Source organism: Bos indicus, chromosome 19 (assembly GCF_029378745.1).
Source record: "Bos indicus isolate NIAB-ARS_2022 breed Sahiwal x Tharparkar chromosome 19, NIAB-ARS_B.indTharparkar_mat_pri_1.0, whole genome shotgun sequence".
NCBI classification, from domain to species: domain Eukaryota; kingdom Metazoa; phylum Chordata; class Mammalia; order Artiodactyla; family Bovidae; genus Bos; species Bos indicus.
The window spans coordinates 15,650,473-15,668,034 of NC_091778.1; the positions used below are offsets into that span (position 1 = coordinate 15,650,473).

At 45.6% G+C, this 17,562-nt stretch overlaps 2 protein-coding genes across 2 annotated transcripts; one reads left to right on the forward strand and one right to left on the reverse strand.

Annotated features, from left to right (window-relative positions):
• Nucleotides 1-3,315: 3,315 nt before the first annotated feature.
• On the reverse strand, nucleotides 3,316-5,578 carry LOC109574476 (C-C motif chemokine 3-like). Its single transcript, XM_019982515.2, has 3 exons — nucleotides 4,771-5,578; nucleotides 4,199-4,313; nucleotides 3,316-3,797 (listed from the first exon to the last, which is right to left on the reverse strand). Exons 1-3 carry the CDS (start codon nucleotides 4,844-4,846, stop codon nucleotides 3,707-3,709), a joined length of 282 nt encoding a protein of 93 aa, XP_019838074.1. The 5' UTR covers nucleotides 4,847-5,578; the 3' UTR covers nucleotides 3,316-3,706.
• A 145-nt stretch (nucleotides 5,579-5,723) lies between these two features.
• On the forward strand, nucleotides 5,724-16,823 carry LOC109574477 (C-C motif chemokine 3-like). The gene is made up of 4 exons (XM_019982516.2): nucleotides 5,724-5,766; nucleotides 14,925-15,108; nucleotides 15,847-15,961; nucleotides 16,358-16,823. The coding sequence occupies exons 2-4, from the start codon at nucleotides 15,045-15,047 to the stop codon at nucleotides 16,446-16,448; spliced, it is 270 nt and encodes an 89-aa protein (XP_019838075.2). The 5' UTR covers nucleotides 5,724-5,766; nucleotides 14,925-15,044; the 3' UTR covers nucleotides 16,449-16,823.
• Nucleotides 16,824-17,562: the final 739 nt, after the last annotated feature.

Sequence of the window (17,562 nt, forward strand, 5' to 3'; positions counted from 1 at the left end):
GAAATTCACTCCATGTGATGGGAGCATGGCTGCCCCCACACTCCTTTCTCTGCCCTGTCTCTTATGTCAGTTTCTTTTCTCCCACTCAGTCTGGCTCAGGAAGGGGACAAGTTCATTCTACATCCACAGGAAGAAGCAAGAGTGGCCCACCTGCTGGGTTCCACCCTTTGTGAGGAGAGATCGTTACCTCTTTCCTTGAAACCACATGAAGGCGTTTCAAGGCGGGCTGGTGGGGACTGCAAGCAAGCTGGCTACAGTTGATGTCCTAGGAGGAAGCTCTCAAATTGAAGGGAGATCAGAAGTTCAGAAAGGAACATGGTTTGTGGTGATACTTTAAGGACCACTGAATCAAGTTGGCTTTTTTTCCTTTTTTTTTTTTTTCTGGATCAAGTTTTGCCTGAAAGTAATCTACTTCTTGTAACTTTAGTTATGCAAACTATTAATAACAAGTTCCGAGTATCATCAGTTAAGTCAGATGGAGCCAGCTTTTCTGATTTGCTGTTGTTCAGTCCCTCAGTCATGTTCGACTTTTTGCAAACCCATGGACTGCAGCACCCCAGACTTCCCTGTCCTTCATTATCTCCCGGAGCTTGCTCAAACTTGCACCAACCCGTTGAGTTGGTGATGCAACCCAACCATCTCATCCTCTGTCATCCCGAGCTGACATATTTATGAGGTGTTTTTTTTGTTTGTTTTTTGTTTTTTATTTTTATTTTTTAATTTTATTTTATTTTTAAACTTTACATAATTGTATTAGTTTTGCCAAATATCAAAATGAATCCGCCACAGGTATACATGACATAGACGGCAGTGCTGCAAGCAGCAGATTGCAAAAGTGACCTTGGCTGAGGGCAGTAGCTGAGGTCAAAGTCAGGGAGGACATCTCTAACCAGCACGACAGCTGGTCAAGATGAGAATCTGCCTACCAAGTTTGCATCAAAAAGGAAAATGCAGAATGTTGAAGACTGATTGCTTCATGTTACATCAGCAAAGCCCTCTAAGAAAGAGACTAATTCACCTTGAAACTGGCCCCTCCTCCGATAGCAGAGAAGGAAAAAAAAATTTTAGTTTGCTTAAGAGAAACCCTTTTTGCTTGCTGGTTGAGAAATCAGTCATCTGGAAAAGCAGAATTCTCCCCTCCAAGCTAAGGTTAGTATCAGCAGAAATGACAGGATGGGAGACTAGAAAGGACAAAAAGTGGAATCCTTAAACAGCCCGGTTCATCCTGTTCTCAGACCCCTCCTCTAAGAAATTCATCCTGTGAACGAAACCAACCCTCGTGTTCCCTGTGAGGAGGTGGGCTTGTGGGATGCGTTTGCAGGCAGGGAGCTGATCAGGGCAACCTCCCCGCCTGTGGCATCGTTTCATCAGCAGAGGGCAGTGTGGAGCCCACAGCCAGTTACATGGGGGCTGTGGTGGCAAAAACGGAGGCCCAGAGCTCCCAGCACTGTGAGAGAGGAAGAGTCTTAAATCCCTGTTCTAAAAGTAACAGTAGCTGACAGATTTTCTGCTAATTAACCATCCAACGGACTTGACCAAAAAACAGATCAGAAGCCTTGAAAAACTGGAAGGGAGTTGTATTTCCTCTGAAACCCCAAGACCAGCCAAAAACAGGTTATGACTACACTCCAACATCGGTTCTCAAACTAGCTGTACATTAACATTTTAAAATTACTGACGCCCAGGTTTCACCTAGACCTCACTAAATCCTTAACTTTGGAGGCGAGCTCCTGGCAATGAAGTTTTTAGAAAGCTCCCCCTGGACTTGTCTGGTAGTACGGTGGTTTAGAATCCACCTACCAATGCAGGGAACACAGGCTTGATCCCTGGTTCAGAAAGAGTCCACTTGCTAAGGAGCAGCTAAGCCCGTTTGCCACAACTATTGAGCACAAGGTCTAGAGTCTACATGCCACAGCTAGTGAAGCCCATGCACGAAAGTGAGAGGAACCACCTCAGTGAGAGGAGCTTCCCAGTGGCGCTAGTGGTAAAGAACCCTCCTGCCAATGCAGGAGACATAAGAGACGAGGGTTCAATCCCTGGGTCGGGAAGATCCCCTGGAGGAGGGCGTGGCAACCCACTCCAGTATTCTTGCCTGGAGAATCCCATGGACAGAGGAGCCTGGTGGGCTACAGTCCATGGGGATGCAAAGAGTCGGACGCGACTGAAGTGACTTAGCAGGAGGGAGGCACCTCGGTGAGAAGCCTGTGCACTGCAACAAAGACCCAGTGCAGCTAAAATTAATTAATTAAAAAGTATAAAGCTCCCCCAAATGATTCTAATGTGAATTCGAGGTTGAAAAGCACTACTCTGCCTTCAAACCAACCCTGGGTTACTCAACTCTAACAGGAAATAGGCAGCCTTTATGAGAGATGTGCACCCCAAGTAGTGTTACCAGGTGAAAGACAGGAATGCCAGTTAAAACTGAATTTCAGATACACAACAAATAATTTTTGTATAAGCATGTCTCAGCATTGCATGGGACATGCTTATATTAAAGAATTCTTCCCCCTATAATTATATGTAACTGACCACTCTAGCTCCCAAACCTCAGCTCAGATGTGGCTTGAAGGACATTCCCCCACAAAGCAGAGTGCAGAACAATGGAGAAGGTGAGCAAAGCTCTCAGTCAACTGGCGGGTAGGGGATCCTTGCTAGACTGCAGGCAGGGTTGGCTAGACTGTCACCAAGGCAAACACTCAGCACAGCACTACTGTAAGCACTTAGCATCAAACCCAGCACCCAGTAAACCCTCAATAAGAGTTAGCCATCATTTTGACGAAATCATTCATGAAAACACATTTGTGTGTACAAATACACATCACCTTGGTATTCATTTAAGTAGGAAAACTTCCTAGACTGTATCAATTATGATTTGGTTGTAAAATAATGTGTTAGGGCTTCCCTGGTGGTTCAGTAGTTAACAATCTGCCTTCCAATGCAGGGGCCTCGAGTTCCTTCCCTAGTCAGGGGACTAAGATGGCACCTGCCAGGGGTTAACTAAGCCCTGGTACCTCAACTAAAGAGCCCTTGTGCTGTAACTAAGACCCAACACAGTTAAAAATATAAACAATTTTTAATATAGATAAATGAAAATCTTTTTACTTAAAATTATTTTTTAATTAAAAAAAAAGTGTCAGTTTCAACTTTCCAGGACAGCATCTCCAGGGGAATGTCTGGTGTTCTTGTTCTAGGATGCTTTTTCTTTCTCGTGGTTTCTGCCTCTTTTCATATTCCCCTACTTTCCCCCCAATATTAGTCTCAATCTGTGATTCTGGCTGCTGGGAAGACAAAATCAAGAGTCACCACAAGGAAAAGGCTGGTTTACCTTTTATGGAAGAGCCTTCAATATTTTGAGTCACAGTCCTGGGCAAAACCACTCAACCAGCATTTGTTGTTTGGCATGTATGATACGAGTGGTGCCAGGAGAGCGCCAATCACACTGATTGATCCAAGTACTGAGAGTGAGGACAGTTACGGAGGAAGGGGAAGAGGGGGTCAGAGCAGATATTCATGACATCACACACTTCGACGGCGGAAATAAATGACAAAAGTTAAATAGGAGACATTAAAGTGAAGGAGGGCCCCAGTGAGTGGCTGGGGATGGGGTGTGACCCACAGAAGAGGTGCCTTTTGGAGTCCCAGGGTCATTGCCCTGCTTCCCCGACTGTCCATAGAGGGAACATCTTCCCTGCAGCTCCCAGGCCACTCAGGGATTCAGCTCCAGGTCGGTGATGTATTCCTGGACCCAGTCCTCACTGGGGTCGGCACAGACCTGCCGGCCTCTTTTCGTCTTGAAGCTGTGGAGAGCAGCAGAAGGGTTACACACTAGTGAGTGCAGCATTGGGGGGATCCTGAGCCCCCAGGGACCTCTCCCTCCTTCTGCCCCGGACATCTCAGGGCCTGTCCACATGCTCAAATCATGTCCCCTTAACTCTGGGGTTCACAGACCTTCCTGGGTCTCCTATGGGGATCCCCTCGGAAAGCCAGCATCGTTGTTTGGCAAATGAGAGAGGACAGCTTCCTGCTGTCACCCCTTCCCTCTCCTTCCTCTGCCCAGGGGTAGACCCGCAGGATCCTCTGCAGGCCCCAAACCAGGTGAGAAAACACGGCAGGGGCCCCCCTGGTGTCCTGAGCTCCGAGGAGGTGCCTCAGACCCCCAGGCTTCTTCCCCAGGGCGGGCAGAGAGGCTGGCCCTTACATGATGCCGGGCTTGGAGCACTGGCTGCTGGTCTCATAATAGTCATCCACGAATTTGCGCGGGATCTGCCGGGAGACGAAGGAGAAGCAGCAGGCGGTCGGGGTGTTGGCACCAACTATGAGAGAGGGACAGACCGTGGTAAGTCCTTGTTCAGGGGGAAAGGCAGCCAGCGGCCCCTCGAGGGTCAGGCAGACCTGCAGGAGGCAGTGCGGGGGGTGGGGGTGGGGGTGGGGGAATCCAGGAGGAAGTGGTGTTATTTCAACTGGATTCCAGAGGAGACCAAAGGCTACACTGGGAGCCCACTGGACACAGATTCCAGCTTTTGTCAGAATCCCACTTGGGCCTCATTTTCCCAGGAATCCATAAAATGGGCCTCCCCACCACACTCTCTCAGAGCCAGAGAATAGAACTGTTAAAATCCCCTTTGGGCAGGAAAACTCTGCTCAGGAAATAGTGTCTGAAGTCTCTCTGAAGCTCTCTACTTAAGGGCTCAGGTGAAAGACTTCGGCACTGTGGCCCAAGCCCCGGCCAAGTGTTGGGGACAGGCCAGAAGGAAGGGAAGGCGGACTTACGGCTGGCAGAGCAGGTGTGGGCAGAGAGGGCCGCGGTGAGCAGCAGGACAGCCAGGGCGGCCACGGGGACCTCCATGATGCTGGGCGGGTGAGAGAGTCAGGTGGGCCCAGTGGAGCTGGACTCGAGACTTGAAGCTGCAGCCTCCTGCTGGGGTCTGGGCTGTGTCCTCTCTTTATAGGCAGCCTTGGGACACTAGAGGACGGAAACTTGTGGAGACCGAGGCGGGGGGTGTGTTTTTTGTCACAGCGTTGGTATCATGCTGTGAGTGGCAGAAGCCAGCAAAGCTTCGGGTCACCACAAGGGCTCAGCGTATTTGCAGGAACGCTCGTGTTGCTTACTTGATGGGGAAATGGTTTCCCCAGTGAGAGGAGGTGAGAGGCTGGTGTGACCCTGTGACAAGGTTATGTGGTGCTTTCTCACAAGGGCAGGTCTGTACACCAAGCATCTCCCCACAGAGCTGAACCTTCTGGGACCCACCCCCAGCTGTCCCGACAACACAGCTCTGACCTAGACGATAATACCGCGGAGTCTTGAGAAGCCCCCCAACCCAAGCTAAAAGCACATCCTGGGTGGGGACAGATCTGGGGAATACTCAGTTGCAGAAGGGGCCGGAGTGAGGCTGGCCTTTCAGACTTTGGCTCATTCCTCAAACATTGTACCTTAAGCTTTTGATTGCGAGGCATCCATTTCAAAGATATCCATCTGGAATAAGCACATCCCCCGATACAGAACTAGATGATGGGCCAGGCTGCCCTACCCATGGAGTTCCCCTTTTAGAAAGTTCTGGATGACCTAGATAACTGACCATTTGAGTGGCTTCCCTTTTCCCTTCCACACTTTCTGTCTTATCTTTTAAATTCACCAATTAAGAGTGAACATGCAATACCCTGGGCACCCCACCCTCACCCCAATAAAAGCAGAGCCCAGGTCTGAGCTCTCTCCCTCTGTGAGACCTTGCTGTGTGGCCTCAGCAGTTCCAGGTACCCTCCAGGACGGTGAGTAACAAACCTTGTCTTTTCAAACTCCCCTGATGGTTGTTGCTGAGGTGTGTGTTGCAATCACAGTAAGAACCACAATGGCTGATGCAGCTTCAACTTTGGCTCCAGTTGGGAAATGTCAGTGGGGCTCCCACAAAAAATGTAGCTCAGGTGAGTGCCTGCAGGCATCACCATCAACAGGCTGAGGCTGACACAAGACCGCTGGTCTCTGGGTTAGCTGGACTAACTGGGAGCTAATATGAGGAGCTTTAAAATGTTGTTACTCTTTGAATAGCAAAGCTCTCTGCCATGCATTGGAGAAGGAAATGGCAACCCACTCCAGTGTTCTTGCCTGGAGAATCCCAGGGACAGGGAAGCCTGGTGGGCTGCCGTCTATGGGGTCGCACAGAGTCAGACACGACTGAAGTGACTCAGCAGCAGCTGCCAGGGACCTATCCTATGAACATAAACACAATGATGAGATTGTATGCATAATAGTGTTTGTTACAGCTTATTTATAATAGTTAAAAGATGGCTTACAATTACATGAGGTATATTCACCTCTTGTAATAATAATTCACCATTAGAAACTGTGAAAGTAAAGAAATTATACTTTCTTTAAGTAACAATGACATTTCCTATTTCCTTATTGTAAAATCAAGGAGAAAACTCCAGGGTTTGTCTGGTAGCTCAGTGGCATCATTAAAAACTCTTTAACATCTCCCCTTCCCACATCATTTTGTTGGCTTTTCTTCTTTGGGCTTTCATCTCATGGTGCTAACATGGCTGCTGCTGTTCAGGCATCAGTTCAGTTCAGTTCAGTTGCTCAGTTGTGTCTCACTGTTTGCGACCCCATGAACTACAACATGCCAGGCTTCCCTGTCTGTCATCAACTCCCAAAGCTTGCTCAAACTCATGTCCATCATGTCGGTGATGCCATCCAACCACCTCATCCTCTGTCATCCCCTTCTCCCCTTGCCTTCAATCTTTCCCAGCATCGGAATCTTTTCCAAGGAGTCAGTTCTTTGCATCAGGTGGCCAAAGTATTGGAGTTTCAGCTTCAGCATCAGTGCTTCCAAAGAATATTCAGGACTGATTTCCTTTAGGATGGACTGGTTGGATCTCCTTGCAGTCCAACGGACTCTCAAGAGTCTTCTCAAACACCACAGTTCGAAAGCATCAATTCTTTGGTTCTCAACTTTCTTTATAGTCCAACTCTCACATCCATATATGACTACTGGAAAAACCACAGCTCTGACTAGATGGACCTTTGTTGACAAAGTAATATCTCTGCTTTTTAATAATGCTGTCTAGGTTGGTCATAACTTTTCTTCCAAGGAGTAAGCATCTTTTTATATCATGGCTGCAGTCACCATCTGCAGTGATTTTGGACCCCCAAAAAATAAAGTCACTGTTTCCACTGCTTCCCCATCTATTTGCCCTGAAGTGATGTGACCAGATGCCATGATCTTAGTTATTTGAATGTTGAGTTTTAAGCCAACTTTTTCACTCTCCTCTTTCACTTCATCAAGAGGCTCTTTAGTGCTTCTTCACTTTCTGCCATAAGGGTGGTGTCATCTGCATATCTGAGGTTGATATTTCTCCCGGCAATCTTGATTCCAGCTTGTGCTTCATCCAGCCCAGCATTTCTCATGATGTACTCTGCATATAAGTGAAATAAGCAGGGTGACAATATATAGCCTTGACGTATTCCTTTTCCTATTTGGAACCAGTCTGTTGTTCCATGTCCAGTTATAACTGTTGCTTCCTGACCTGCATACAGATTTCTCAAGAGGCAGGTCAGGTGGTCTGGTATTCCTATCTCTTAAATTTTCCAGACTTTGTTTTGATCCATACAGTTGAAACTGGACATGGAACAACAGACTGGTTCCAAATAGGAAAAGGAGTACGTCAAGGCTGTATATTGTCACCCTGCTTATTTAACTTATGTGCAGAGTACATCATGAGAAACACTGGGCTGGAAGAAGCACAAGCTGGAATCAAGATTGCCAGGAGAAATATCAATAACCTCAGATATGCAGATGACACCACCCTTATGGCAGAAAAGGAACAAGCACTAAAAAGCCTCTTGATGAAAGTGAAAGAAGAGAGTGAAAAGTTGGCTTAAAGCTCAACATTCAGAAAACGAAGATCATGGCATCTGGTCCCATCACTTCATGGGAAATAGATGGGGAAGTAGTGGAAACAGTATTTGGCTTTATTTTTCTGGGCTCCAAAATCACTGCAGATGTGACTGCAGCCATGAAATTAAAAGACGCTTACTCCTTGAAAGGAAAATTATGACCAACCTAGACAGCATATTAAAAAGCAGAGACAGTACTTTGTCAACAAAGGTCTGTCTACTCAAGGCTATGGTTTTTCCAGTAGTCATATATGGATGTGAGAGTTGGACTATAAAGAAAGCTGAGCACCGAAGAATTGATGCTTTTGAACTGTGGTGTTGGAGAAGACTCTTGAGAGTCCCTTGGACTACAGGGAGATCCAACCAGTCCATCCTAAAGGAGATCAGTCCTGGATGTTCATTGGAAGGACTGATGTTGAAGCTGAAACTGCAATATTTTGGCTACCTGATGCAAAGAGCTGACTCATCTGAAAAGACCCTGATGTTGGGAAAGACTGAAAGCAGGAGGAGAAGGGGACGACAGAGGATGAGATGGTTGGATGGCATCACCGATTCAATGGACATGAGTTTGGGTAAACTCCGGGAGTTGGTGATGGACAGGGAGGCCTGGCGTGCTGCGATTCATGGGGTCGCCAAGAGTTGGACACGACTGAGCGACTGAACTGAATTGAACTGACATAGCCAAAGGCTTTGGCGTAGTCAATAAAGCAGAAGTAGATGTTTTTCTTGAACTCTCTTGCTTTTTCGATGATCCAACAGATGTTGCCAATTTGATCTCAAGTTCCTCTGCCTTTTCTAAATCCAGCTTGAACATCTGAAGTTCACAGTTCACATACTGTTGAAACCTGGCTTGGAGAATTTTGAGCATTACTTTACTAGCGTGTGAGATGAGCGCAACTGTGGGGTACTTTGAGCATTCTTTGGTATTCCCTTTTTTGGGGAATAGAATGAAAACTGACCTTTTCCAGTCCTGTGGCCACTGCTGAGTTTTTCAAATTTGCTGGCATATTGAGTACAGCACTTTTACAGCATCATCTTTTAAAATTTGAAATAGCTCAACTGGAATTCCATCACCTCCATTAGCTTTGTTCATAGTGATGCTTCCTATGGCCCACTTGAGTTCACATTCCAGGATGGCTGGCTCTGAGTGATCATACCATCGTGATTATCTTTTTTGGAGGTCGTTAAGATCTGTTTTGTATAGTTCTTCTGTTCTGTGTATTCTTACCACCTCTTCTTAATATCTTCTGCTTCTGTTAGGTCCATACCATTTCTGTTCTTTATTATGCCCATCTTTGCATGAAATGTTCCCTTGGTATCTCTAATTCTTTTGAAGAGATCTTTAGTCTTTCCCATTCTGTTGTTTTCCTCTATTTCTTTGCACTGATTCCTGAGGAAGGCTTTCTTATCTCTCCTTGCTATTCTTTGGAACTCTGCATTTACATGGGTGTATCTTTCCTTTTCTCCTTTGCCTTTCACTTCTCTTCTTTTCTCAGCTATTTGTAAGGCCTCATCAGACAACCATTTTGTCTTTTTGCATTTCTTTTTCTTGAGGATGTTCTTGATCCCTGCCTCCTGTTCAATGTCATGAACCTCTGTCCGTAGTTCATCAGGCACTTTGTCTATCAGATCTAAACCCTTGAATCTATTTCTCACTTTCAGTATATAATTGTAAGGGATTTGATTTAGGTCATACCTCAGTGGTCTAGTGGTTTTCCCTACTTTCTTCAATTTAAGTCTGAATTTGGCAATAAGGAGATCATGATCTGAGCCACACAGTCAGCTTCCAGTCTTGTTTCTGCTGACTGTATAGAGCTTCTCCATCTTTGGCTGCAAAGAATATAACCAGTCTGATTTCAGTGTTGACCATCTGGTGGTGTCCATGTGCAGAGTCTTCTCTTGTGTTGCTCAGGCATCAGGTCTTCACAGAAAGCCTCATCCACAGGTATAGGAGGGAGTCTCAGAGAGGCAGAGAAAAAGCAGTGTTACTACTGCTTTTAATTTAATTTTTTAACATAATTTGTGATACTAACTATAGATTACCCTCAAAAGTAGTAAAAATTGATTTTAAGTATATAGAAAATAGAAAAATATTGTTTCATTTCTGAAAGTTGGGTAGGCAGCATGGCAACTGTAAGTAAGAATGTGAGGAGTTTTCATCTACATTCTTCCTGTCTTATTGTGGCCTAAATGAATTCTGAGGCTCATCTAAATACAATGTCTTTGCTTAAAGGTAGGGAAAGTTCTATTACCCAAACTTAACCACTATTAACTTGGTTTATTTCTTTCAAGTGCAGTTTTCCCTAGGCTTTTGATATTTCAGTTACTTACTTTTTACCAGGGGAAGGGACATAACTGTAGTCATGATATGGATGTGTCAAGGGAGTGTATGTTCCTCGGTTTTTGTCTCGTCACAACAAAGATTTGGAGTGACGGACATTAAGGCCCCCCTTGGCGTGTCATAGCTCTTGGGTCTTGGACAGATGGTATTATAGCTCTCAGGTCTTGAGCGGACCGTGTTATAGCTCTTAGACAAATCAGTGTTACAGCTCTATTTTATTTAGAAGATAGCAGGAAAATCCATCTTCGAGGCGTGAGGGCACATCGACCCAAAGACATGAAGAGAAGAGCGCCCCAGCGCGCGGGGGAGAAAGAGAGAGAGAGAGAGAGAGAGAGAGAGCTAGCTTTGGCTCCTCTTTTTATATGTTTCCCTCCCTGGGCCTGTCCTATGTAAATTGGGTCAGCCAGGAGTGGTGTTTGTTTTACCTGAGATCCTCACTCAGGTCCTCTGACCTTCCTTTGTTCTATTTTCACCAGCTTTTCCCTTTCTTGTTTTTTAGCCACTGCCATTTTGGACTCCTTTTCCCTATTCTACCTACCTAACAGATGCAATTTGTAGTTTTTTTATTTATACTTAACATTACAAGACTTTCCCAAATCATTCCAGTATTTTTAAGAGCTGCTTAATTTACTCATCCATCAACATAGTGCATTAATATTATCATGTGCTACTGTAGCTCATTTGGACTGTTTTTGATTTTTATTTGCTATAAATACACTGCACCAAATATCTATATGCATAAAACTTTTCGACAAATGATGTGTTTTCCCATAGGATATTTTTCTAGTTGTAGACTTTCTGGGCCAGAAAATAAAGACATTTAGGGCTCCTGATCTATAGAGACACCCTATGTCTAATGTGTGTTCATTTCTATACCCAACTGTTAAACAAGATGATGGCATATTGTGGGGACTGGTGAACGTTTGATGAATGGGAAAAGTGGATTTAAAAGCTGACTTCATCTACCATGGTCGTGTCTGTAGCCCAGACTTCCCCAATTCCATTCTGTCCATCTGAGTCTGGATCAAACACGGCTCAGGCTACTGAAGACTCGATGGCATCAGTAGATATGTCATAGTCAAAACACCTTGAAGAACATTAGAAATGTCTGCTCTGAGAAAAGCAAAAGGGAATGGTATGATCCATAAAGCTCTGTTCGTGGTAGAAGACCAGCTAAGCTTGGTCCCTTAATGACGGCAACTCCTGGCTCCCCCACCTCCTTGTTTGTGAATCATTTCCTCTGAAGCGGTCCGAGCAACATGATGTCATGGTCCTTTTCACCCAGGATGCGGTTTCCAGTGGGACTTGTGTGCTCAGAGTGCTGTGACATTACCCGTAGGTGTCACCCTCTATGATCAGAACAGCTGCAGCAGAGCATCAGATCTGCTCTGTGGGAGGAACTATTAATCTGTAGATTTTTCCATGTCCTTACGGCTCTGACACTAGCATCATCTCACCTCCTGTCACTGGCAAAAAACTTTCCAGCCAATCAGCCCCCAAAAATGAGCAACTGGGCTCTTCTTGGATGCTCTGAACCTCTGTGTGACCCCAGGGACCCCAACATGTGCAACTCATAACAAGACACCATGCAGCAACTTCCCCTCTGATCACACCCAGCCTCCAGCTTCTCGTGCTCTAGAGTTGCCTATAAAGGGACAAGGATACAGGATGGACTCCCGAAGGATGGAGGCAGCAGCACTTGCCCCATTCTATCTTGGCTTTGCCCTCTTCCTGCCCATCATCAATGATTTCCCCACGCAAGTCCCCATGCTGCCCTAGTCAACCATCTCCTCACCACAAGCCTCAGTTCACGAGTCTTGTCTGTATCACAAGACTCAACTCTCACCCTTTCTTCCTTTTAAAATTGCTTCTCACTGCTCTGGACAGATGTCTAAACCACATCACTTAAGCCTATGGGTTGAGATTCCCCACATGAAAGCAAAAAACTTCACAGAAGCTTTCAAAATGCTCCAAGCTGTTTCCCAAACTTCCCAAAAACTTGTAGCTCTCTTAGATAGGCAGAAGAGGACTAGGACCCACTTTTAGTGGGGAAAATTAAGGTCTAATGCATTCATTCAGTTGAGTGCAGTCACTCAGGCATGTCTGACTCTTTGTGACTCCATGGACTGCAGCACGCCAGGCTTCCCTGTCCATCACTAACTCCCAAAGCTTGCTCAAACATGTCCATCGAGTTGATGATGCTATCCAACCATCTCAACCTCTGTCGTCCCCTTCTTCTGCCTTCAGTCTTTCCCAGCATCAGGGTCTTTTCCAAGGAGTCAGTTCTTTGCAACAGGTGGCCAAAATATTGGAGTTTCAGCATTCATTAACAAGATGCAAATGCCAGGTTTGATTGGTTCCTAGGATGAGCCAAATGACAGAGCCCCTCGACTCTCCCAAGGAGCTCCACTCTTCGGGTGATGTACAGAAGGTGGCATCTTGCTAGCAAATGTCTCTATGGACCAGATGAAGTTCCCCCGAAAGAGACGAACAGGGGCTCCCTGCTCCAATAGCTATATTCCCTGAAGAGGGAGCCAGAGACTGAGAACAAGACAGGAAGAGATTCAAAACAGTAATTCACGGTCAAGAAGAAATGCTGAATTTACTTGGTTCATTTTGTGCCCTACTCTGCAGGCCCTGAGCATTAACATCTCCACCAACTTCTGGCCGGCCGCCCTCCAACGGGGGAAGAAATTGACCTGGCTTTTGATTGTAGCTCTTTTGAAGTGGCTCTTGATTGCCACTTCCTCATGGTTAGGGCAGACACCTCAGTGCCTGCTGTTTCTCTTATTTCTATCCAGATTCACCACAACTTTGTTGATGATCATGGTAGTACCCCCAGCCCGTGCTCCTACCCTGGTATCATATCAGGATCATTCCTGCTTCCTAGAGACAGGCAAGGCTTGTGGAGGAAGACAACCCATGGGACATGGGATGAAAAGCAGATAAGCACAGATAGTAGATTTATTTCTTTCTGTTTTTTCCTCTTCCCAGGATGTTTTCTGCATCTTGCTTTTTAATATTTAATATTAAAAATCAAGTCTGTCATGGGCATAGGGAACAAACATATGGTACCATAGAGGAAAGGGGAATGGGATGAATTGGGAGATTGGGATGGACATATATACACTACTATGTATAAAATAGATAACTATTGCATATCTACTATAGCACAGGGAAATCTACTTGATGCTCTGTGGTGACCTAAATGGGAAGGAAATTAAAATAGAGGGGACATATGTAAACACATAGGAGATTCACTTTGCTATATAGCAGAAGCTAACACAACATTGTAAAGAAACTATCAGTTCAGTTCAGTCACTCAGTCGTGTCCAACCCTTTACAACCCCATGAATCACAGCACACCAGGCCTCCCTGTCCATCACCAACTCCTGGAGTTCACTCAAACTCATGTCCATCGAGTCAGTGATGCCATCCAGCCATCTCATCCTCTGTCGTCCCCTTCTCCTCCTGCCTCCAATCCCTCTGAGCATCAGGGTCTTTTCCAATGAGTTAACTCTTCGCATGAGGTGGCCAAAGTATTGGAGTTTCAGCTTCAGCATCAGTCCTTCCAATGAACACCCAGGATTGATCTCCCATAAAAATTAATGCTAAAAAAATTAAGTCTGTTCTTGTCATTCTATTTGTTTAAGAGGCTGGCTTTAGGATCCTATACATTAGCCTTTATGTCTATCAGTGGATTTATTCTATTATTCCAACATTGTAGAGTATGTAGTTTAGTGTCAATTATTTTATCATAGATTAGCTACCCCAAATAACACTGTCTTTAAAATTTTCCCCATTTATGAGTGCATTTCCATAAAATAGATTCTGAAAAATAGAATTTCTGGTTCAGAGTATAGACATTTTTACATCTGCTGACCCTCATCCAGCATTAAATCCAGACTTTATTGTAGGGCTGCAATGATTATTTGGCAAATAGTCCAGTTACTGGAAAGCTAATCCTGACTTTCACCACCCTTGCACCTCCAGGCTTTCCAATTCTGTTCTTTCCATCTAGGAAGTGGTTAAGCTCAGCGTATCCTTCTTGAGGCTCAGTGGAGTTTTTACACGTCACATTTAGACACTTAGGACAATTATGGGAGTCTATCAAGGCACCCTCGGAGAAGGTGATGGCACCCCACTCCAGTACTCTTGCCTGGAAAATCCCATGGATGCAGGAGCCTGGTAGGCTGCAGTCCATGGGGTCGCTAGGAGTCGGACACGACTGAGCGACTTCACTTTATTTTTTCACTTTCATGCATTGGAGAAGGAAATGGCAACCCACTCCAGTATTCTTGCCTGGAGAATCCCGGGGACAGGGGAGCCTGGTGGGCTGCTGTCTATGGGGTTGCACAGAGTCGGACACGACTGAAGCGACTTAGCAGCAGCAGCAGCAGCATCAAGGCACCCTGCTCTATGAAAGAAGGCTGTGATCACTCACTTCAGAGAGAAATCTGTCACATGGAAAGGAAACAGCTAAGGCTGATCCCTGGGCGGTGCCAACTTCTAGTCCACCATCTGGAGAAACAACTTTCTCATAAGCACCAAGCAAATTAGTAACTGAACTATGTGTTATGTGCTCCCTGAGCTCCTCTGGTAATCAAAGGCAGCCCTGCGTGGTGCAACTCACAGGACATGACTACACTTAAAATTCCACCATAGACACCTCTGACTTTTATATTTCCACAGCCCAGGGCATCCAGAAAAAGAAGAGAAGACAGCTCACATCCAAGAAGGAGACAAGCAGAAGTGAGTTCCCAAGCCCCTTCTCAGCTCTGCCCACACTCTTCTGCCTGCCTGTCCAGCATCATGAAGGTCCTCGTGGCTGCTGTCTTTGTCCTCTGCACTGTGGCCCTCTGCTCCTGTGCACGAAGTAAGTCTGCTATCCATTGTCAGTTGCTACTCATACTGTAGTCCGAAGTCCAGCCCGAGTGCTGTGGCTTAAGAACCCTTGTGTGAAATTAAAGAACATTGAATGGGGTTTCGAAAATGACACGGTTGCTTTTTTCAAGAAGCTTCAAAAGGAGTGCATTAATTTGGGCTGCAGGTTGGAGTTAGGAGAAGTTTTATCCTACTTTTTAGGTGAGAAACTTGAAGTCTAACATGTTTGCTTGTTAGCATGAGGTAGAGGGGGGCTTCCTCGGTGGCTCCATGGTAAAGAATCTTGACTGCAATACAGGAGATGCTTGAGATGCTGGTTTGATCCCTGGGTTGGAAAGATCCCCTGGAGGAGGGCATAGCAATCCACTTCATTAGTTTTGCCTGGAGAATCCCACAGACAAAGGATCCTGCTGGGCTACAGTCCATGGGGTCACAAAGAGTCAGACATGACAGAAGTGACTTAGCATGCACTTATGCTTTAATTGATCAGGAAAACATTTCCACAAAGGAAGCTGGGAGTAGGGAGTAGATGTTCTAGGGTTTAGTTCCCTGTAGAGAAAGATAGAGATCAAATGAAGAGACAAATCCAAAGACAAGACTAGGGATATTAATGAGAAACTAGCAAATGAAAGAATCAAATGATTTCCAGTTTCCTTTGCCCACCATGTGTTCCTGACCCTCTGGGGCTTGTCTTTGCTCCTGCGTAACTGTTATTCTTATTCCTGTACAGAAAGGGTTCACACCCCACCCACTTGCTGCTTCACCTACACCTCTGGGAAAATCCCCCGTGGAAATGTGGTTAACTATTTTAAGACCAGCAGCAACTGCCCCAAATCTGGTATCATGTAAGTGTCAGTCCTCCTGTTCAACCCTGGGGAGACTCAGGACATGGAGGCGAGGGTGAGGGGTATCCATAGGGGTCAGAGCAGGGAGCAGATCTCAAGAGCACCAGTTCATGGCAAAGGGTCATCCTGGGAAGGTGCTCAGCACTCTTGGGCCTTTTGTCCATACTGGACACAGGGAGAGGTCAATGGGCTGTCTCCTGACATGGGATGAGGCTTGCAGGGAGCCAGGGAGGATGTGGCCAGAAGTGGAGGGAAAAGAGGAAAGGAAGGTGGCAGCAGAAAGGAGGTGGCCTGAGGTTATCTCCATAAATCCCATAGGGATGAAGATGCAGAGGCCACAGGTGGTCAAAACCATCCCTACTCATTCTCTGTACTATACGTCTGCCCTCTCCACAGCTTCCTCACCAGAAGGGGCCTATCTGTCTGTGTCGATCCTGCTGATAGCTGGGTCCAGGAATACATCAGGGACCTGGAGAAGAGCCCCTGAGTGGTCCAGAAGGAACCTATTGAAATGTGGGCAGAGACTGGGCCTCAGGGACCTGAGCAAGGGGACTGCAAGCCCGGAAGTTTCCTCTCCCATGAGTCCCTCTCCCCTCCACTCACCACATTCTGGAAACTTTCTTTACTTTAGTTAAACTACTGAAATGTAAATTGTTTTATTCATTTGATGCTTTCTCTGAGAAATCCTATGATGCCCTCTCATTCCCAAGCCCCTTCCCAGTCAATCACGCGGAGGCTGATGAGTAATGATTTATACTCTGTCTCTGGCTACACATCCATCAACAGATGCTTATTGAGTTTTTCTGAGACTTTTCCTCTGTTAAAAATGTCAGAATAATAAAGATTATTTTTATTTCTTAAATATATTTTAGACTTATGGCTTCACTTTTTTTTTCCCCCTTGACAAATCAGTTTCATTGGTTGGAAAGAATAAGAAAGAATGCATAGAGGCATCTGAGCAGAAAGGGAAGTCAAGAGAATGAGGATAAGTGTCATTTCAACCACACCAGCTTTATACCAGAGAAATACTTCTTGTAGTTCAGAAAAAAAGCAAAGGATTGAAAACAAATGTAAACTAATGTGCAGCAAGGAAATTCATCACTTAAATAACACCAAAGCAAAGCATTCGATCATGTGTATTTAAGCTTTCTTAAGAATAAGGACTAACAGCTTTTGAGGACTTACTATGAACCACGGTCTATACTAAGGGATTTACATGCATAGTCTGTTCTTCAAAATCACTGTGCTGTGTGTACTCTGAGTATCTCCCTTTGACAAATGAGAAAACAGTTTCAGTGAGCTTATCCAAGGTCATACAGCTAGTAACGCCACGGTCAAACCTGCAGATGAGAGCAAGACCCACACTCTCAACTTAACACTAAGAAATTGTCCCTTAGTGTGTAAATCACCTGAAGCAGATTTACCAGGAATGCACAATTCCCTGCCAAGAGACAGACTACCTCAGCGAGCCAGAAGTGAGTTGCTGGTTAAAGAAAGGATAGAAATCCAGAGATAGCCTGGCACTGAGACCTCTTCTAGACTGAGGATATTGGCAATTCAGAAGAGGTGGCTAAGAAGGTGAGCTGAACCTTTCTCAGCCT